The sequence below is a fragment of the Acanthochromis polyacanthus genome, chromosome 3 (assembly GCF_021347895.1).
Source record: "Acanthochromis polyacanthus isolate Apoly-LR-REF ecotype Palm Island chromosome 3, KAUST_Apoly_ChrSc, whole genome shotgun sequence".
Taxonomy (NCBI): Eukaryota; Metazoa; Chordata; class Actinopteri; family Pomacentridae; genus Acanthochromis; species Acanthochromis polyacanthus.
In genome coordinates this window covers 21882653-21904992 of record NC_067115.1, presented here as the reverse complement: position 1 = coordinate 21904992, position 22340 = coordinate 21882653, and the positions used below count along the sequence as shown (strand labels likewise).

At 38.1% G+C, this 22340-nt stretch overlaps 1 protein-coding gene and 1 long non-coding RNA gene across 3 annotated transcripts; one reads left to right on the top strand and one right to left on the bottom strand.

Annotated features, from left to right (window-relative positions):
• Positions 1-1838: 1838 nt before the first annotated feature.
• Positions 1839-6925, top strand: rnaseh2a (ribonuclease H2, subunit A). 2 transcript variants are annotated; one of them, XM_022190591.2, is made up of 9 exons: positions 1839-1953; positions 2207-2342; positions 3809-3880; positions 4089-4215; positions 4298-4385; positions 5076-5213; positions 5760-5847; positions 6038-6161; positions 6559-6925. In XM_022190591.2, the coding sequence occupies exons 2-9, from the start codon at positions 2216-2218 to the stop codon at positions 6719-6721; spliced, it is 927 nt and encodes a 308-aa protein (XP_022046283.1). In that variant the 5' UTR covers positions 1839-1953; positions 2207-2215; the 3' UTR covers positions 6722-6925. The 2 variants fall into 2 exon arrangements, with proteins under 2 accessions (XP_022046283.1, XP_022046284.1); XM_022190592.2 differs by having other exon boundaries at positions 1847-1953; positions 2210-2342.
• Positions 6926-8310: 1385 nt separating this feature from the next.
• LOC127533362 (uncharacterized) lies at positions 8311-22338 on the bottom strand. Its single transcript, XR_007941118.1, has 3 exons — positions 18545-22338; positions 15757-15866; positions 8311-9093 (listed from the first exon to the last, which is right to left on the bottom strand). It is a non-coding gene; the product is annotated as an uncharacterized LOC127533362 (long non-coding RNA).
• Positions 22339-22340: the final 2 nt, after the last annotated feature.

Below are 22340 nucleotides of genomic sequence, written 5' to 3'. Positions count from 1 at the left end.
CTGCCTCCTGGACATTGTAAAAACTGAAAAACAAACTTGTAATTGCCTAAGAAATCAAAATAGTAGAAGACATATGAAAATCAATGTAATGGTCACACTGGTCACATTTAAGTAGATTTTGTTGAAGTTCCAGAAGTAGAAGCCAACTAAGATGCAAAAACAGCATTCAAAAATGCACCTCAGCAACATATACTGTTGCTAAATAAAGAGTTTTCATCCATTATTAGGACTGATCTCCCAATCAGACACAGCAGGTCCTTATTAATTGTGCATTGTTTGTCTTATATTCAGATGTTTACTTGCAAATCAAAGCACAATTTTGTTTCAAATTATACAGGTCTTAAAGGTGGGGCATGCATAGTTAGTCTGCCTGTCTCATAAAAAAATACATGGCACATATTTCTAAATACCTTTGTATATAAGGAAACTATGAGAAAAAGTCATAAAGGGGGGTCCATTGTGAGTATTTTTAGCCTGAGACCAAACAGGATAATCTGTCTATGCATGTGGGGTTAAGGTTAAGAATAATGTCTATTTTCATTTAAAGTGTATGCATTTTGAAAATCTATATATATATATATAGATAGATAGATAGATAGATAGATAGATAGATAGATAGATAGATAGATAGATAGATAGATAGATAGATAGATAGATAGATAGATAGATAGATAGATAGATAGATAGATAGATAGATAGATAATATGTTCACAAGAAGCACGGTTTAGTAAACAAATTTAACAGGTACTCAAATCGTAACAGATTTTGTCAAAATGAACAAACATAAATTACTGAGGAAGCGCTTGTTCACAAATTATTCTCATCATTACAAATTAGTTTATTTTTAAAACTTGACATTGCTCTTACTTTAACTGAAACACAAATGTTAGATAACATATATAAATTATTTTAGATTATTGAACAGTTTGGTTATTAATCACTGGGCTTGGAACAAAACTTCACAATAATTTTATTATCATTGTCAGTATTTTAATTGAATTCCTCACATAACAATGTCAAATCACCTCTCACCAGGGATGTTTTAGTCTACATTAGGTTGGAATTTATCAGGATGGGGGTGTCTCTCCAATTAATTAAAGGTCTTATTCTTACATTTTAATGTATTGCAAAAACAAGTATGAGTCATATTTTTATCCAGACTAATGGTTAATACTGCATATGATTCTCCTATAAACAGCAAAAATGTCTGTAGATATATATGTTACTTCAAAAAAGAAAACACAGTAGCTTATTTTTACTGTCAAATGTTACATCAACATACCTGGACATCACTTCTTTTGCTTTCATCAGACCAGTAAAATCATTGAAATGCTATTTACATTTTAGCTAGATGACACGTTTACATTTGGTGTAAGTAACTCCTGCTGCTTGAATGCAGCACTTTTAGTAGTATCAAAGTATTTCTATATAGCAGGATTCCTTATTTGTAAGGAACAAGTCCCCCACTACTCCTCACATGTAAAACATCAGTATGAACCTGTGCAGAGATGTTGGCATTTCAGAGCTGGTTTCAGACTAAAGATGTACTGCTGCCTCTCGTCAATATAAAATCGGTTAAATCTGAAGAGAATGAGAATGACTCTCTCTCTCTCCTTGAAACTTTGTGTTGTCAAGCTATCATTTTCTGGTTTCGTTTTTGTTTGTTACTTTATTTAATAATGTATCAACATCCAATTCCACTGGATCATGGAATTGTGTCTTAAAGGTCTGTACATTAAAACAATGAATAAATAAATAACCTGTGGTCGTCTCGGTGTCCTGTAGAGCTGCGACTGTTCCGGTGAGACTCCACGCCTACAGGTGGCGGTGCTGCGCTTTAAAACTCATCGTAGAAAAAGAAGCACGTGACGTCGTCCCAGCGGCGCCAAATCTGCAGCAAACAGAAACGAACATAACGTAAAGTTGAAAACGGTCTCGTCACATCTAAAACAGGTCAGAAATAACTTTAGCAACTCTGATACATGTTTTTTTCCCCTTCGAACTCCCTGAACTAATAATTTAAACACAAAACGTCCGCGTGTCGGAGTCAGAAATGCCCCCGTTTGAGTAGTTTGTAGCATTTAGCTAACGGTTGGGTTCGTTTACAGCAAAACAGCACAAGAGATAGTGCAGCTAACGTAGCAGTCAGTTGCCCTCTGAAAGCTGACAAAGACGTCAAAATAATAAACGTCGGTTATCCTTTCAGCAGGCAGTCATGGACCTGAACCCCTTTGAAGCCGACAACTCTGTGAGCTGCCAGTTAACCTCTGAGATCCCTGAAGTGTGCAGGACGGAGGACTGCTGTCTGGGCATTGACGAGGCAGGCAGGGGACCTGTGCTGGGTATGCAACTTTATTCAGTTTGGAAGACAGACAAAAAAAAAAAAAACACAAAACAAGTTAAGGATGTCTGCTAATGTGACACTAGACACATTTACACACTCTTACTAGAAAAGTATTTTTTATAAGTGTTAGTATTTATTGCCATAAATACATATGTGGCATTTATATTATCACTGTATAATATAAATGTTTTGTTCAAACGTTTCATGTTTTCATACTTTTATTCATGTTCTAACATAAATGCACAAGGGGTTTCTAATCGTCAATCAGCCTTTCAACCCCATTAGCTAACACAACGTAGCATTAGAACACAGGAGTGATGGTTGCTGGAAATGTTCCTCTGTACCCCTATGTAGATATTCCATTAAAAATCAGCCGTTTCCAGCTACAATAGTCGTTTTGCTACATTAACAATGTCTAGACTGTATTTCATATTAATTTATTGTAGTCTTCATTGCTTTTCTTTCAAAAATACAGACACTAAGTGATCCCAAACTTTGGATGGTAGTGTACATAGTGCCGTTTAACCTCTGCTAGGTTCTCCAAAGTGCTTTGCGATGTGATTTCCATTCACTCATTGACGCACACAAACGCTCGCACTCACTCACTCAGCAATAGCGCGGTGAATTGCAGCTTCTTCCCTCTGGATGGAGATTTTTAGGTGCAGGACAAAGTGTTATAAAAACAGCTTTTTTCCTGTCACCGTCACTGAACTGTATAAGAAGTAGTGATGTTGTATTTTATTTTATTCTATTTATTTGTCCTATTTTTGTAATAGCTGAAAACGTTAATCATGTCTTCTTGTTAATACATTAGTTTTGAGTTCTTTTGTTCAGACATAGAATGATTAGATAGATGTCGATTAACTTCTTGACAGTTTTGGCGAAAGCTCTCGCCTTCATCAGAAGCGTCTCGCTCAAAGAACTCAAAACTAATGTGTCTTTTTTCTTAGCTCTATTCATTATTGTGACTTTTAAATTCTGTGTTCTTGTCCTGTTTTTTTTTATCCCAGAGATTGCTTTAATTTCTCTTAGGTTTTTTATTGTGTTTTATTTTTATTTATCTTATTTATTTTATCTTTTTATTTGTCCTTGCTGCTCTATTGGTGAACGGCAGAACACTGAGCACTTTTTTGTCTTATCACTCGATCAAGTACCTGCCTGGCATGTTCAATGTGTGTTTTGTTATGGAATTACAAATACTATCATTTTTCTATTGCAAAACAAATCTACCCACTGGTGTAGATGAAGTAACCTTGAGCCTTGATGGCGACAGAGCCGCTATACAAGGTGCTTGTCCACCATTAGGAGCAATCTGGGGTTTGTTGCCTTTCCCAAGGACACTTTAGCATGCTTTTGCAGATTGATAATTTTATTTGCAGTCTGAGCTCCAGGTGAATTTGATTTAGCCATTAAATGTGCCATGTAGTAAATATACTAATTGTGTTGACTTTTTTTGTGGTTTAGGGCCTATGGTGTATGGGATATGTTTCTGTCCAGTTTCCAGAAAGGAGGACCTGAAGGACTTGAAAGTGGCAGGTATTCCTGTTGACCTGCATCTGTGCAATTGCAATTTGACAATCTGAGAAGGTTGTCTCATCCTCACTGCTGTCAATGTAGAAATTTCATGATCAAAAAAGGATACCACCAGCAAATAAATAATGTCTTATGAATAGATTTTTTTCTTTCAGCGGTGGTAAATAAAAATATTCTTTTCATTCTCACTAATTTGTCTCTCCCTCGTCAGATTCGAAGACCTTAACGGAGGCAGAAAGAGAGAATCTTTTCCAAAAATTGGATGAAGCCAAAAGTTATGTAGGCTGGGCTCTGCAGATTCTTTCACCCAACACCATCTCTACCAGCATGTTACAGAGGTAGCTGCACACATCTGGCAGCACATTGAGACTTGTTACTGTGATTCACATTTACTGACATAATCTTTGATTTTGCTTAAAGGACAAAATACAACCTGAATGCCCTTTCACATGATACCGCAATTGGTCTAGTACAGTATGCTTTGGACAGTGGAGTACAGCTGAAAGAGGTGTGTAACAGATAACTTACCTGGATGTGAGTGTGTGTATTATTTTTCACTCTATGTAGACTAATTGTGCTTTATTGTGGTCCTCTATCCATGTAGAGCATCTTTTGCACACAATTTCCTGCGACTTTGTCATATTTCAGACTGTCCTGTTTGTATCCATTGCTGACCCTGAAAAACTTTAATTAAATGTAATATTTATACTCTTTTGATCAAAGGGTGACCTTAATTTCTTCATTTTCCACTAAACTGTGGAAATTGAATTCAGGAATACTGAAGATTTTAGTTTTGATGTCTCCACATTTTTTTAATGCTTTGAGGGGATTTCTTCAAATTTAATGTAAATGTTCACTTGAGCTAAACAATGAACTGATTACATTTTGGTTGTCAAAGGTCACTGAGACCTCAGAACCTGAGTTCATGCACAACCAATGTCTAATTCGGTAAAATGATGAAGTGATGACATTTTATATCTAAAAGGTCAAGTCTGGACAGAAGTAGATGTAAACTGCGATTTGGTTGGTGGAGGCACACAGTTTTGAGGGACTTATTCTAGTTATTATTTGAAGGCAGCAGAAGCTTTTTCATTCAAACTGAATGGGACTCCTCTTTCTTCTTCTTTTGTCATCTTCCCTATATGCTCCATCTGTTTTGCCTCTGCCTGCTTTCTTCCATCTGTCTGATGGTCTGCAGGTTTATGTGGACACAGTCGGCCCAGCGGAAAAGTATGAGGAGAAACTCTCTAAGCGGTTCCCAGGTATTGAGGTGACTGTGAGGCCCAAAGCTGACTCTCTCTTCCCTGTTGTCAGTGCAGCCAGTATCTGTGCAAAGGTAAGCAACCGGCTGCATTGTGGATCTTAATATTTGCCATTCATGTTCATGACTTGTGCAGTTTGTTAGCCCCATATCAGCCTTGAACCTTTACTGAAATAAGGTGATCTTATGAGCAGTTGTGAAGCAAGTTTTTCTCAGGCTTTCACTTTGCCTTCAAGTAGCACAAGGGTATTTGAATATGCAATGACAGTTTAATTCCTTTTCTTGTTATGATATCACAGTTGTTTTTTGGTATTTTTTTGTGTGTTACACAGGAGTGGGGATCTGAATCCACTCTTCAATTGTGTAACTTATGTGACCATGTTGTGTGTACATCAGTCTTTGGGTCCTTTGAGGTTTTATTGTTTTAGACTAATCTGTTCGAAAAAGCAGAATGGTCTTCATTTATTTTCTTCAAACATCCTGACTTTGACAAGGCTTCAGGTACAAGTTTTTAGCAGTTGTTAGTGGCCTCTGTTTGATGTTATTGAAGTAACAGTGCAATACTACTGTTTATGTCTTTAACTTGTAATCAGTAAGTTTAATGCAATTTGGTTTTGTCAGGTTGCTAGGGATCGAGTTGTAAAAGGCTGGAACTTTGCAGAGGACCTGGGAGAGGTGGACTCAGATTATGGCTCAGGATACCCAAATGGTAATAAACAATCCACAGATGTTGTAATTCTCCTACACTGACATTCTAAAATGTATTATTTAAATTGCATTTGAATGATTAGCCTGTTAGCAGGCATTTCATTTTTTAAAAATTCATTTCCCTTGTAACACTGCCTAATTAAACCTGATGGTTAAACCATTATGAGACCTGTTCTTTCCTGCATTTCCAGACCCAAAGACTAAAGCATGGCTGCTGAAGTATCTTGACCCAGTATTTGGTTACCCTCAGTTTGTTCGGTTCAGCTGGAGCACTGCCCAAACCCTGATGGACAGCAAGGCGGTGACTGTCCACTGGTAAAGAGCATTGTTCTTGATCAACAGCCTTGGATGTATTTAAAAAATGGGTTGATTTATGCCATCAAAGGAGAATATCTTTGGAAATTCAGCATAAAATGTGATCCCAAGATCCAGAAAATTGTTGTCTCTGCTATTTATTCACATGTATTTATCTGATAAACATTGTCTCAAAACATTAAACTAGTTTCCAGCTTAATAGATTGTCTTTCTAAATAAATAAATTTTGCTTTGTTGTGTGTTTGTAGATAAGAACATTTACATGGGGTGTATTGTTTGTAAACCACAAGTCCTTTGACCAGGTCACACTTGAAGTCTGGGCAAATCATTTGCCCTCAGGAGACGACTACAAATCACAGTGTAAATATCAAGCTTGTTTTGTTGAATCTTTCATCAGGGATGATGACGAAGAGGACGGAGAGAAGGCAGCACAGCGGCAGAACAACAGGTCCATGTTGTCCTACTTTGGTGCGTCAGCTGGAGGTAATGAGCAAAACTTGACCCACCAGACACACCGCTTCTTCACTGACCGGAGGCTGAAGAGTCTCGACACTCTTTAAAGACACTTTTAAGGTCTTCCTCATACATACTGGAGATCATAAGCTCACTGCAGGGTTTTCGTGTACAGCCGTGTATACGCACTCAGATGGACTTTGCTCAAATATTGTAGAGAAGATTTTGTATCACCAACTTGAATTGCAATTTGTCTTTATCTGTCTTGTTTGTACCTGTTTTTATACATAAATATGAAGTTTGAAATTCTTGTTTTGCCTTCCGAAGAGTACTTGTTTGAAAATTTTACACCATACTTGTGAAGCAAAAATCATTGTGGGGCTGGGGTTGCAATATTTAATGCTAATGCTGCCCTCTAATGGCAATATGACAGAACATACAAGGGGTTTGTCAGGTTTTCACATGAGCTATTATGGCTCCCCACAGACACTGAAGTCATAAACGGTGTCCCAAACCCATAGTCCACGTTAATTTTGTACGGTTTTAGCAATAAGTGTTAAAAATCAATCAGTTATTACTTTACAGGCACAAATCAAAATGTAACTTGTAAGATTTCTTCCTACATTTTGTTTCCAAAATTTTTTCCCTTCTAAATCCTTACCTGCATCCACAGTTCAGGTAAAAAAAAATTCCCAGCATGAGCAGCCATGTCTTTTGAATATGCGTCAACGGCACGCTCAAAAACCATATTTAGTCTGCATGCTGTCTGAGTATATTTCATTTATTTACTTTGTGAGCTATAAACCTGTTCAGAATTCACATGTAGTATAGATTAAGACACACTGATAGTGTCTTTATGTACACGGATCAGACACAATATTAAAACCACTGATGGGTAAAGTGAATAGCACTGATCGTCATGTTAAAATGAAATGCTCTGCTGGGACAACTTAGACCTATGTAAATGTTACTTTTAGGGCTGGCCCGAATAGCAGTTTCTGGGCTCCTGGATATTCGGCCCCTGTTAATGACGAAGATCTGAATATTCGATCTGGTCCGCTCCATAATGTCCAGGGGTGGGGGTGGGGGACGGACGGATGAACATTTGCTTGCTGACCTGGCCTCAAAACTCCCCAGCAGCCAATCCATCGAGGGTCGGTGGGACGTGCCGGAACAAACCGATTTAAGGAGGTTGTACCCTGCAACACACAGGACCCAAAGGATCTGCTGCCAAAGTCCTAGTACAAGATAACACAGGGTGCCCTCAGACATCAAGTGTCCATGGCGTGACGCATCAGAGCTCTTATTGGAGACCTACATAAAATTATATAAGTGCTTTTATTATATGGCTGTTTCGTGTATATCACATTATCTAGGTTACAGCATTGTCCTTAGTCTGTAACTTGTAATTCTGTTTTAAAGCAATACTTTAAACAAGTCTCTCAATCATAGCAATACTCTTCTTTGAGCAAAATCAGCAGTTTCTACAAAATGTCAGTATTTTTTTTAAAGTAGCTGAATGTCTCAGCTGTGTAAAAACAAGCAATCTTAAATGAATACCGTCTAAACAAAATGCAGTCATAAATCTAGATTTTATCAGTGCTTTTAAGTAAAATAAAAGAATTGCCTGGTACTAAACAAGTGTTAAGTTTCAGTCTTCAGGCATGGTAGGAAAACCAGAAAGACTTCTTCAAAACAAGGTTTTCTTTTGTTTTATTAATAATATTAGATGAATTTATAATGACCATAACTGACATTAATGCTGTCAGATATACTTTGAACTATATCATTAATAGGTTTTTTCCATCCATTATTGTGCGGTTTACAAGTATGAGGTAGACGGAGGATGAGGTTTGAAGGTATTACTGCATGTTGGTTCCTTCTTGGAATTTCTCCAGTAAGAGACATTTGGCGTCCGTAACTGCATCTTGAGATGAGTTTCTGCTGCTTGTGTTCCAGAAATCACAACAGTTCTTGTGTTGTTGATTTGCTTGACATCCCCTGAGGGCTTCATCATCTTCTGACTCTCCAGGCTTTTTCTCCAGGCTAACACTTGAACAGACTTTACGCAAGACACAACACGCATCTCGTTTTGCTACAAGAACACAAAAGACAGCTGACCATAAGTGAAAGCCGCAAAACATCTGAATCATACCATTACAAAAATATATATTCTTCTTTGACGTCTCCAGGTTTACAAGCATTAGCTGTAAAAGCTGTATCCATACGTCAGACGCTGCTAGTCCCTGTCGGGTTTCTGTCTGGACTCCTGGATCCTCTTCCCACAGTTCATAGCTAACGTGGAGACAGCAAATGCAGACAGGATTATGATGGAGCTCCCCACAAAGTGAGACGACGCTCCTCTGGGTGCTGCTTGCAGGACCTTTCTGGGAAGAGCCTCTCTGTCGAAGGCTGCGTTGGCGCTCAGCGTCTGGGCCACAGGCTCCATGGTTGTTGATGGTCGTCGGATGTCTGAAAGCTGAAGACGAAGGCGAGTCAGTATCAGGAGGTCAGGCTCTGGATCTGCTGAATCCTCAGCAGGATGTGTCTGGATCTCTGTCCTGACCAGTGCGTTGTTGATCTTGATCTGCTGTGTCCTGTCTGATTCCTTTCTTGGTCCCTCCTTGAACATCCATTTATAACCTCCCCAGCCTTCCTCTCTAATTCCTCTAAGTAGCCCAAAGTACTACTACGTCAATGGGATTAAAAATAGTTAACATCTCAGAGGTCGAAGTGCGAGATGTTTCTAACGTAATTCTATTAGATCACCCTGCCATTGTTTCATAGTAAATTACTAGAGTTGTTTATAGCCTTTGGTGTGTAAACATGTAATTAGGAAGGGTCTGAAACTATGTTGACAGACTGGAAGCATGGAGAGACATCTCTACATGCCTTCTTTTAGTGTCTGTGCCAGAATGTAAATCTGGCACTTTTCCACCTTACTGGCACTCAAAACGCATATAGTATACATAAAAGACACATAACAATATCATTAGAGCAACTTCTGGTTCAATGTCTAGCCAAGGACAGTTTGGCATGTGGAGAGGCTGGGATCAAACCACCAACCATGCAGTTAGTGGACAACTTGCTCGACTACCTAAGAAAGTTGTCCTGCAGTTATAGTGTGTTTCAAATGCTTCTCCTGATCTCCCTCACAAACTGAAAATCCCTCCTATTTATGCATTCTGTGCTGTTTCTAACATCACAAATGAACAAAATTAAAACTGAAACATAAGATATCTCTTAAAGTTTCAATCATTTAGTTGACTAAAACATACCAACCAGTGCCTGCAGTCAGTAAGGACAAGGTGGAACAGATTAGAACCTGTGAACATTTGGCAGCACGTTTGTTTTTCCATTGATTACTGACTGTAACTGATGCAGGAGGAGCTGCCAGGATGAGTCATTCCAGACTATCAGCAAGGACTACTGCCGTCTTTCACAACACAAACTGTTCATTCGCTTCGTTAGAGCTGTAGGCAGACTGAAATTAGATCAATCAAAGGTCCAAGCTAATTTGCAGGAAACAAGTACATCTGATTAGGAAACTGTATTATACAGATCAGTCTACAAAGATGAGTTCACTGCTAGTAATACCTTTTATATGGATCTGTGAATCTAGTCTACAAAATAGTTTTCTTATTTAATATCTACAGCTTATTTGTCAACAAATATTAGATTGATGTTAATGTATGTTGAGTTCCATTTTAAAAACGTCTCTTCTTTTGAACTAAAATATCCTAAAGATCACATCCTTTTTTTTTCTTTCCAGATTTGTCTGTGTGGCTTTATACTGCAAATATCATAGCATGTCCCAGTACAGTCAATCATTTGAGATCTCATTGCTTATTTTAACACAGACCAGAGCTGAATCGTTACAGTAGCTGCTCATCTAAGGTATTAATTGCACAAGCATAGCAACATCTTTTGGTTCAAGCTTACAAAATACAACAATTTGCTGCTTTTCTCTATTTTATATTGTTGTAATTTTTTTTTTTTGGACTGCTCATCAGACAAAATGAGAAATTTTCAGTTTGAGAATCTGATTTGGGTCATTTTAGCTATTGTTTACCATTTTTATACCAACCACAGATAAATATTTACAGCCCTAGCTCAGGCCATAACATGCACATGCATTGCTTATTACTTCTTATTAATATTTTATACCTAGCGCTACTTTTTTATTGACTATTTACCTGTCTCAGTAGTGTCAGCTGTGACTAATGTGCTGTTTACAGCACCAAGGACTGCCGCCTCGTCACCCTGGCCCAGGCCATCTCGGGTCAGCTGGTCTCTAAATCCCTCAGGTTGTTACACCAAGTCCCAGCTTCGTCTTATGGCATCTCTTTAATTCTCCAAATTGGATTACACTGGTTCTTTTCCACTACTGACACAGAAAGCTTTCATGAATGAATGTTAGGCGCCAAAACAGTCCTGGTTGTGTGAGACAATTCAGCTAGGAGTCTGAATATATTATAAGGGGTAAATATTAGTGCCCTTGTGGAATTCTTCATTATGTAACTAACTATAAATTCAACACTCCCCAAGCTCTTGTTTATCCCATTAGTCCAAATCTGAACTCAGAATGTATGATACATTCATCCAAATATCAATAATTAGCAAGAATTAAGAATTTTACTGATATTAAGACTGATGCGTGGCATGGAAATGGAAAAATTATATTTTGTTTTTAGATTACACCATAATTTTCCAAAACATAACAGCGATGTGAATTTCCTTTCCATGTAATTTTAATTTCCCTGTAATTTGTGATTAGAAAAGTTGACTTTCAAAACAAAATGCAGTCATCATAGGATCATCTGCTGTGTCCTTAAAAAAAACGAGAAAGTGATAATATTTTGTGACGTATTTATTATTCATTGGAAGTCTGTTTTTGCTAATGAAGTAAGTAAACGTATCAGAGGGCAAATGTATCATAAATACCATCATCTGTGGAAGTGACCTTAGAGGATTTCTTCATTAAACTGCAGAAGCTTGGCATTTGGTGTTGGCTCCAACCTGCCCGAAGATTTAAAGATAACTGAGCAAATAAGCCATCTCTTGATTTTTCATTAATATTCACATGACTGTTATTAAGTCCTCACTGAATGTCATATATTGCCCCGTACATTCCCACAGTAACAATCGCAGTAACTTGAGCTAAAGCTGCCTCCTATCTGTGGATCAGCAGTGTGAACTCCAGCCATGCTACCTCCGGCCTCCACAAACGCTCTCCTACTTACAATTTAGAATAAATTCTGTTCATCCAGCTTGCTCATGGGGCCTGACATTTGCTTGCTGCATTCACCATATGGTAGCCTGTTTTAGTTGGAATAGCTGATTCTGTCCACATGGTGTCCCCATTGCCCCAAAATGATGCTCTAGTCTAGACTATTTTTTCCAGCTATGTCAACATGTCAGCACATGTCTGGAAGCCATAGTTTTCTGAAGAACTAGATTATAATTCTGACATATTTTCACAGTCAGAAAAAAAGATGTTTTTGCTAAAATTACCTATATAGTAGCAGTTAATAGCCGCTTGCTCTCTTTGGCACTGTTCTTTTTCCATGCAGTATTTTAGAAATAAAAATGTTAAAGCTACATAAAATCATATAATGGATGTGGAAGACAACTGGATCTGTAAGGTGTCACAGTTTCACATCTCTTTATCTCATGTTGTAGTTAGTTGCAGCAGTACTTCTTGGATTTTCTTTTGGAGCCTTGTATATAGTTGCTGATACGTTGCATGTTATATAATTTAACCAATAACAAGGTAGCACAGTAGTCTGATTTAGGGCACTAATTGAGAAACAACAAACTCTAAGACATACTTATAAATAGGAAAAGATGCCATAAAAAAAAGTCTGTTAACTCTGAACTACAGATCACAACTTGCTGGTGCCACGAGAGGACGTCAGGAAGTTACGGTAGTAGGATTAATCCTCAGGGACACTTGAATGTTAACACCAAAATTTGTAACAATCCATGTGGATCTGAAGCTGTTTCACTAAATTAGTGAAAATTTTGAACTGCTGGTGGAGGATCACCAGATCTGGATCTTGCAGAAAATTTCTTGGCTATACAGCATCTTAGTCTGAAACACACACAACATACCAACTTAAAGGTGATGCTAGAGAGAAAGGACATTAACAAGAAAACTACATTCACCTCAGCATGACATTACATGCGTCCTTTTAGTTAGAGTCTTCTAAATGCTGCAGCATGTGTGTAAAGTTATTCACCATAAAATGTCCTCAGAAAGCCAGCTTACAGTCATACAATGCAATGCAGATGCTAAAATTATAGTCAAGCTACAAATGATGAGGCAAAAAGACGACAATAAATCTGAAATCTTAATTTATTGCTTACGACTGAGTAAACTACCGGTACTCAATATATGCTAAATAGAGGTGAATGTGTGCAATGACTCAATGATTTCTGTCAAACAAATACTAAGTATTAGTCATAAAATAAATGATTTGTCATGCCGGAAAGTATCACCAATAAAAGGATAACATGTCATCATAGGAAGTAGCTAATTCCTTACCATCATGACAATGACTCCTGACTTTCAGTACCAACACTAAAACAATATTTTAACCAAAACTTTCATCTTGGCAACACCCTACTTTGAGCAAAATAAACAGTATTTCTACTAAATCTATTTTTATTTAACAAGAATTAGCTGAGGTGTTGAGCTGTTGGACTGTTTAATAATAAGAGGCCATGAATCAATATTGTCTAAATAAAATGCACTCTTGATTTATGTCCAAACTTCACACATCGCAGTGCTAACAACCATCCTTTGAATGCAGTGCAGAACAAGCTGAGTCCTCATTCAACTGAAAATCAATCACACAACACCTTGAACAACAAAGAGCACCTCTAGAAATTGGTCCAACAAATACATTTGTAGGGTAGATAAAAGCTGCCTGTTAATATTAGCTTGGTGAAAATGACCGTTGTAACAATTTCAATTAGACTGCTTCAGAACTTTTCCAGTGGTTGTTGCTATTAGCAACTGAAACTGAAAGATCCACTTAACCAATCAAGTAGTTGTGTTGCATATACATTATCTCTCCCTCATGAACTCCTTCCCCTCTACTCTCCATCTTTGTAGGTTTATGTATGTATGATGAGGCGCCCTCGAGACTGCTGGTCGCTCTGTGTTTTATTTAGAGGAGCTCTCTTTCCAGTCTAGGCTTTTAGCACAGCTGTAGTCTGTGACCCACTTCTAGATGGGCAGAGCTAGAAAAGAGCAGAAGGTGGAAGCTGTGGGGTTTTAAGGAAGTGTGGCGCTAAAGAAGTAGATTTGCAGGACAAGGAGAATAAATGGAGATGAGTGGATATATAAATAAGGAAGACAATGGGAGGAGATGAAGAGGATAAAACAGATCTAAGAGGAGTGTTCGCTGAAAGATGTGGAGATGTAGGGATATTGTCAAGTCTTGATGCCTCCTGCATGCTTCAATAAATACTTAACTTTCTAAGGCAGTTAAATCAGATGTTTTTAAAAAAAACAACAACAACCTAGTTTTGGTTTTGAAAATAATTCCATTTCATTCGACCATTTTCTTGGTTCAGGTGCACTCAGAGGAACTCAGACTTATCATTAATTCATTATTTCACCTGTTTCTCTCCAGCTGTTCAGTTTCTATACCCTGACTGTAATGTAATTCAATCACATTACTACAAAAATATAATGCAATGTACACCGGTTATAGGTAATTAAATCCTACAGATGGCAAATAATGTAAACATTGTTCAACCTAATGGAGTTCCAATTAGAAACACTGCTACAGGTTGAATGCCAATTAGCAGCAGTTAGTCTGCTGTTAAAGTGATTTCACAATCAGCACTTCTGTGAATGTTCAGAGTGTCAGAAAGTGCCAAATCAACACTGCACAAACGGAAGGTGCTTCTTTCCAATGATTAAATTGACTAATTAGTCAAAGGAAGCACAGTGGCTGCTACGCATTGTGAATCTTCACAAAGTTATTTTGTGAGGATTTATCCTGTGTTATGCCATTATTATTTTGGCATCTGGGCATTTTAATGTTTAAAGAAGAATATTTACATGTACGTTCCATTATATATAAGTAAATATAAATATGTAGATGAATGAATAGAATTTTATTTTAAACATTGCAGTCATACAAGATAGTTCTCATTAAACAGACAAATGAATGCAAAATTTTTGAACTAATGCTTGCTTTTATGGTAATTGTTGCTAATTATATCTAATTGTAGAAACATATTTACAATGTTAAACTTGAATATGATATTGTCCATGAATTGTAAAGGAAATGTTTTTGAAATCACCAAAAATTAGGAAACAGCATTTTTATGTTGAAAAAAACTGTTACAAAAGATTGAAATTTTCTGATTATTCGCAGTTACAGGTTTTTAATATTATATTTAAACTAAATTTAGGAGAGAAACGATCATGGTGACCTCTATTTTGTTTGTCAAGCTGCTTAAAAAATCAACACATAATATAATGTACACGTACCTCTGCAGTGATTTTTATAACTGAAAAAACGTGCAATTTTTAAAAAAATGCCAGTTTTAGTGTCTTAAGACTGAATAATTTCTGTTTTTTCTTTTGAATTTTGTATTTCTTAGTTGTGTACTGTACAATAGACAAAACTAGCTCTTTGAAGAAGCCAAATTGAGCTCTAAAAACTTTTTCTTTCCCCTTTGTCACATTGTATGGCAAACAGAATTCATTGATTGAGAAAATTATTAGCAAATCAATTGCTCATGAAACTGATTATCCCAAGGTAATGAAATTCAGCACAGTCCAGTAGAAAACACCACAAACTACACAATAACCTCAAAGAAAACATTTCTCTGACAACCTGACAAACATTAACTTAAACACTATCACACAGGTAAAATGTATTTGAGGGCTTTGAGACTGGATTGCATTGAATTTAGCGGATGTTTTGCATCCTCCTTGTATGTCCGAAAAGCACCTGCATAAATAGTGGTTGACGTGATTTATGACTTTGCGTCTCTACATATACACTGTGTATCTGCACACACACATACACACAGAAAGCACATCTGAATGCAGAGGGAGGCACTTGCAGTCTATGAAGAGATGTGAGCTGACGTGGCTCTTGTGAGACAGGCTTACCAGGATGAGAAAAGGGATTGCACAAGCGGCAGGCGTATTCCAAAAACCCAGCCCTGCCAAGCGTTTGGCTGCAGAGAGCTGACCCGGGACGACCTCCCTCAGGGCTCCCTCTGAAAAAAAGGGATGACATCATTTTTTTGGAGCTCTTGCACAGAGCAATAAGAAAAGGTCTTTGCCTGTTAAAACTGCGCCTGAAACGAGCTCCGCTGTGCTGCCTCCACCCCTCCCCAAATCTCACAGCACCTAATGAACAAAAAGATGTAAAATTCATGCGCCTTCATTCATTATTTAATATTAATAAGAAAAAGCAGCGTAAGCTGAATGTGGCTGAGAAGTCAGACAAGCTGGAAACTGGGTCACTCCACTAAACGTCATTCTTCACCTGCTGACATGCTGATGACCATTGTTGTAAGATACGGTCTTGAATAACATCCTGCTGTCTTTTCTAATGCTTAATAGATCAGAATGGAGCTACTGAAGGCTGCAGCCAACAGAATAAGATTCACATTTAATATGTAGACATTGTGCTGTGTTCCTGCTGACAGGCTCCCAGTAAATTATTTGGCCGCGTGAAAGGGATTTGAAAGCAATCACTTTAATATTTAGAACACTCCAGTGATAATAATGGACTGTTTACATGTGGGGTAATAAAGATAATAGTAAAAAAAAAACTGACTTTAGTCTGACTAGAGCTTCCAGATTAAAACACTTAATGCTGGATGATTCTGTAGAATGATGTAAGATATCATTTTAAGATTTAAAGGACCAGTGTATTGGATTAAGTGGCGTCATATGGTTAGGGTTGCAGATTGCACACTTAATAAAAATCCTTCTGTTTCCTTTCCCTCTGGAAGCATTTAGGGGAGTGTCCGATGACTGACACTTCAACGTAAAAATGGAAAAGACCCCCTATGGAGCCAGTGTTTGGTTTGCCCATCCTGAGCTAATGTAGAAACATGATGGATTCTGTACTAGTAGACCTGCTGTCTAAGTAGATGTAAAGGGCTCATTTATAGTTACAAATGACTATACAATAATGAGACCATAATTATAAATACAATATTCCATTTCTGGCAGCGGTTCTCCCCAAATCCTACATACACATGAAATGTATCCACAACTAATGAGATAGAAACAGCATTTAAGAAAACAATAGCTCCACAGTCCTTATTTACACTGCTGTCTCACAACTTTCAAATATGTAGCAGGATCCAGAGCAGACAGAGTTGGACACTGCATTTTTTTAACACCTTACAAGCACCACGTTGGTGTAAACGTTGCGACGGAAAGTTGTTCTTGATCTTGATGTAGTCAAGTTTCATTTATTCAGAAAATCTCTTTAAGCTTACAATAGATCTTATGCACAAACGGCATATACACAAGATCACTGATTTGAAAATAAACACTCAAAACAACTGTCACAAATATCAGTACACATCTTTGCAGTCTCTTAAATTCAAGCTAGATCACAACTCAGTCCACTGGTTAGATGCATTTCACTGGGAAAAGACGAACCTTCATCCAACCGTGATTCATGGTAGTAGAGCTGAAACCACCCAGACCTAAAAATACATTAAAAAACAGATCTCAGTGCGAAGAATGCCCAAGAAGAACTGACTTTAAGGTGTTGTGGAAGTCAGTTCTAAAATTACTGGCAAAACACAGTGATACCAGTGTCTGTGTAGATTCTCAGTCAACCAGGTCATGGTAGTTCTACGAGTTTCAGTACAAAGCAACTAGACTTCTCTTTTAGAGATAAAAGAGAAGTTCCAGTGAAAAGCAACTACAATTCTCATTTAGAGATAAAAGAGAAGTTTCCAAAAAGACACATGCTCACCCCACCCAGGTTCTTTGTGCCTATCTAGAATGTCTTTGTCAATTTCCTGCAATTAAAACAAATGGAGCAAGCAAGTCTATTTATATAGTACCTTACACAAAGGTTATTAAAAGTGCTTTACAGGCAGAGGTAAAAAAGAAGAAATTAAATTAAAACTGCAAGCAGCATTGGATGGGTCCTCACATCCTTGCTGGTCGGTCAATCCAAGCATGTCCACCAAGTGGTGCTGCGACTGAGAGTGTATGTCATCCTATGGATGTGATGAGGACTGGACTCTAATCACACATGTAAAATTTTAGGCAGATTGGAACATGTTCAGACTAGTTATAGAGCTTTTCCTGTCCATCCACCAGGTGGTGCTGCGACCGAGAGTGTATATTGACCCATGGATGTGATCAGGATTGGAGTGTGTTCACAGATATAAAGTTTCAGGCAGATCAGAACATGTACATTCTACTTATAGAGCATTTCCTTCCTTCCACCAGTTGGCGCTATGACTATGGCCGTGAATGTCATCAGGGCAGGACTCTGATCATATATGTAAAGTTTGATGCAGATCAGAGCATGTTCAGGGCAGTTACACTTAGGGCTGGGCGATAAATCGAATTAATTTGATTAATTCGCCTTTTTAAAACCTGATGATTTGAAAATTTGCCAAATCGTAAAATCGAGGCGAGCTTAAATATATAACAATACAGATTATTCTTCTGCCTTTCACGACTTGTGCACTGGCGTTTACTTCCGCCTCTCATCTCCTTCCGCCAAAACACTCACACCCCTGTCATGGCGGACACAACAGCAGGCGAAGAGTTGGTCGCGAGAACAGGGCCCCATGTTACATCGATTATATGAAAATGGTTCGGCTTTGACAAGACTGACAAAGAGCAAACTACAGTCATGTGCAAGGTTTGCAAAAGTACTGTGAAAAAGAAGAGTAGCAGCACAACTAACCTCTTTCTGCATGTCCGGCAGAGGCATCCTAAAGAATGGGAAGAGTGCTCACAGCTACAGAAGTGCGGCATGGCTAGCACTAGCCATAGCAAACAGACTGCAAAGAAAAAACCAAAATCGATTAAAATCGTAATCATCCTAGATGACTAAAAAAATCGAGATTTTATTTTTTGGTCATATCGCCCAGGCCTTACACTGCATTTGTTGTTCCATGGCGAATTCATGACAAATTGTAAATTTCCAGGGGTTGCCATTTCCATGCCCTCAGACTTTTGCAAAGCGTTTTGATAACTTTTGATCACCCATGCCTGCTGTACATCCTGGCCAAATTTCAGCTGTCTCTGTGTTATCCTGTTTGAGTATATAGCTTTTGAAAATGGTTAAAAATGACCAAAAATCGTTGAAAATATGACATATAATTCAAAATGGCTGATTTCCTGTTGGATTTTGGTCATGAGCTAGAGCTCACCAGCTCCTTCTGCTCACAGAGGTGGGGATCATTAAGACCATGATGCTGAAAGCGATCAAGTCTCCCTCTGGCCTGCCTCTGTCCTGGAGATGGAACCAGACCAGCTGCTTGGCCTCCTGTTTGTTTTTCTTTCTCCAAATTGATCCTTTTCTACAAGCCACCTTTGACCAACATTTTTTCCTGCTTTTCTTTCCTGTGAGAATGTTTAACAGTGTAATATCATTGAAACACATTGTGTGAAGACTGGGATGGACTTTATCCTTCAACGTTTCAGTGTAGTCAGTGATTACTGCTTGGTGATTTACCTTTAGTGTCGATTAGGGTCTGCATTCCCTCTATTGACGATACATCTGTTTACAGACTCTGCAGGGACAGGATGGCTCACTAGATGTGACTATTAGACGAACAGAAAGCATGCTGTTTCAGCTAATCTATCTACACCCGTAAAGGTTGTTCTCTTTAAAACCACCACAGTGGGAATTTCAATCCTGGGGTTTCATTCATTGGCATGTGGATCAGGGATGCAACTAGCTGAAGGGTGAGGAGCTTTGAAATATTTTGTGAAAGCCATGTGCGAATGTTGAATAATGCTCAATGCCATTTTCATTGTAACAGCGATAGCAGCATGACAACAGGCTGTGTTAACTATCAGCTCGATGACGTTGCTTACAAAAACACCGGGAAAACTACATGACCTCTTAAACTTAGAAGTAACTTAGTAACTTTCAATGCAAATGACATGCAAAGGGTATTTTTAGGTTTAATGTCAAGTTAGCAGGAACCATTTTGGACACTGCTGCCATGTTCATGTCTGTTAAATTCAGCCTTCCTTTCCTCAGTTAAAGCATACAGTTCAAATGAGAGCCACTAATTGGGGTAAACTCCTCTAGCGCCACTGTAGTCTATATAGATTGATCTGGATCAGGCCTGAAGTAATTAGTTGATTGATTAGTTAGTTCTTATTCACACCATGGTTACATTGTGCATTGATTACTGCAAAGTGATTCTCTCTGGAATTTCCAATCAAGTTCTCCACCAATTCCAAATCATTTAAAATCGTGCTGTTGGGATCGTCACCATAATTCCTTCGATCACATCACATGCCTCCTTATTCACCTCCACTGGATCCCTGCTCAATTCCACAACATGTAAAATCTCAAGGCACATCAAAGAGTTAGATGAGGACTTCACAAAATTATGAAGAGAAGTCCAGCACAGTCCTCTGACCAAGAGCTTTGTTGACAGAAGAAAACTCTTCTTTAGTGGGAAGAAACCTTCTGCAGAACCAGGCTCAAGGACGGGTTGAGGTTAAAAGACAGAGAAAAGGGGATAACTGGTAGAAATCAGACAAGCAACACATAAAAGAATAATAAACACTGTGGAGGTTGGTGCAGCCAGCAACCGCAGAGCTGACACATGTAGTTCCAAAGCCAGAAATGCCTGCAGAGAGGACAAAACACGAAGTACAGGACAAAAAAAAAATCAAGTGTCATGAAATGCTGTTATATAAATGTATGACAGAGAAAGAGAGAACACAGGAGAGGTGCATCATGGGAAGTCCCCCAATAGTCTTGGCCAACAGTAGCATAACTAAGTAATGATTCAGGATCATGTGAATCAGAATATACTTGGAGCTTTATCAAAAAGGAGATGGTTCCACAAGAGAGGAACATGATAGCTGAAGCATCTACTTGCTATTCTACCTCTAGTCACTTCAGGAACCATAAGTAAGCCTGCACTCTGACAGCAGAGTGCTATTGTAATAATAACATCCATGAAGCTTGGTCATTAAGGGCTTTTTACAAGATTTTACTTCCTACCTTCAAATCCCTCTATAATACACCCCTTCCTGTGCTTTAAGATGCTCTGCTGTCTACCTCTACCTCTATACTCAGCACCATAAGTCTGAAACCAACTACTGCTACACATCCATCAGCTAGAGTTTATTGTATAGATGGAAACACAACTCAAAACACATTTGTTTAGAACAGCAAACCTATTGCAACTCAGCTGTAATCCACTCACGTCACATTCAAAATGTCCAAACAAGTTGTATCTGTTTTGGAAAACATTTTTGAAAACTTGCAATCTGGTTTGTGGAGGGGCCACAGCACTGAGATGCCACTGAGCTTTTAATGCTGGCATATGCTCAATTCTGGTATCCCTTTACCTCAGTGCAGCCTTAGACATGATTGATCACAGCATCCTGTTAGAAAGACTGAGACAGTGGATAAAGAGATCAGAAACAGCTTAAGAACAGTTTTAACGTATTTGTCAAATAAGAGGTTCTATCTCTCCGTGAACAAACATATATCTTTTTTTTGGTGTGCCATATGGCTCAATTTGAGGACCATTTTCATTTTGCAGGCTTATGCTTTGGTGCTTTTATACATATATAAAGATAGTATCCCTGTCCATTTCTATGCCGATGACACACAGATGTACCTTCCCAAGAAACAGAAATTCTTGTTATTGTGTCACCGCACATGGACAGATTTTCAGTCAGCTGGTTTTCTCTTGGATCCTGCCAAGTCTGTTTTAAAGAATCTTGATGTCTAGCTTGACAGTAATCTGAGTTTCATCACAGAGCTTGCATAATCATATTTTTATCATCTAAGAAATACTTCAAAATTGCTCTCTATCTTCACTTTTAGAGACACATTTGACACGCTTCTATTTTATATTGCTTTGATTGCTGCAACTGCCTTTTTACATACATAAACCAAAAACCTATCGATTCCAGACTGTATAAAACATCAGATTTAGGAAATGCAATCACAGTTTTAGCTTATGTAGGGATAGATTCTGTAATTTGGTTGATTACTTGCTATATCTCTGAAGTCTTATATGCATGTATGCTACTTTGAGATCCTCTGCTCTGTCTGTTCCAGGAGAAAACTGAATGGGGTGGAGTTAGATGCCCTAAAGCCCTGGAACAATGAGCCTGAGGAAAAGAAGTTAGTTGAATTCTTTAGACATCATTTTATTTCAGTTTTATCTTTCATTTTCTTCATTTCTTACACTGTGTGGGTTTTTATGCACCATGTTGTAAAATCTGTTGATTTCATGACGTATCTGTGTTATTTTGCTGCCATGGGAAGTAGTTGGATTTTGAAAAGTGCTCTATAAACACAGATTATTATCATTATTATGAAAAAGGACACATAGGCTGCATTATAATGATAGGACAGTAGCTGCAGTATAGAGCTCAGGTGTCCCACTCTTATCTACAATCCTACACTGCAGTCTTCACATCTTTTCTGCCACCACTTTCTTCCTCCACAGCTCCCACCTGAAACTCCTTGTAGTGGCAGAACAAGGGGATGG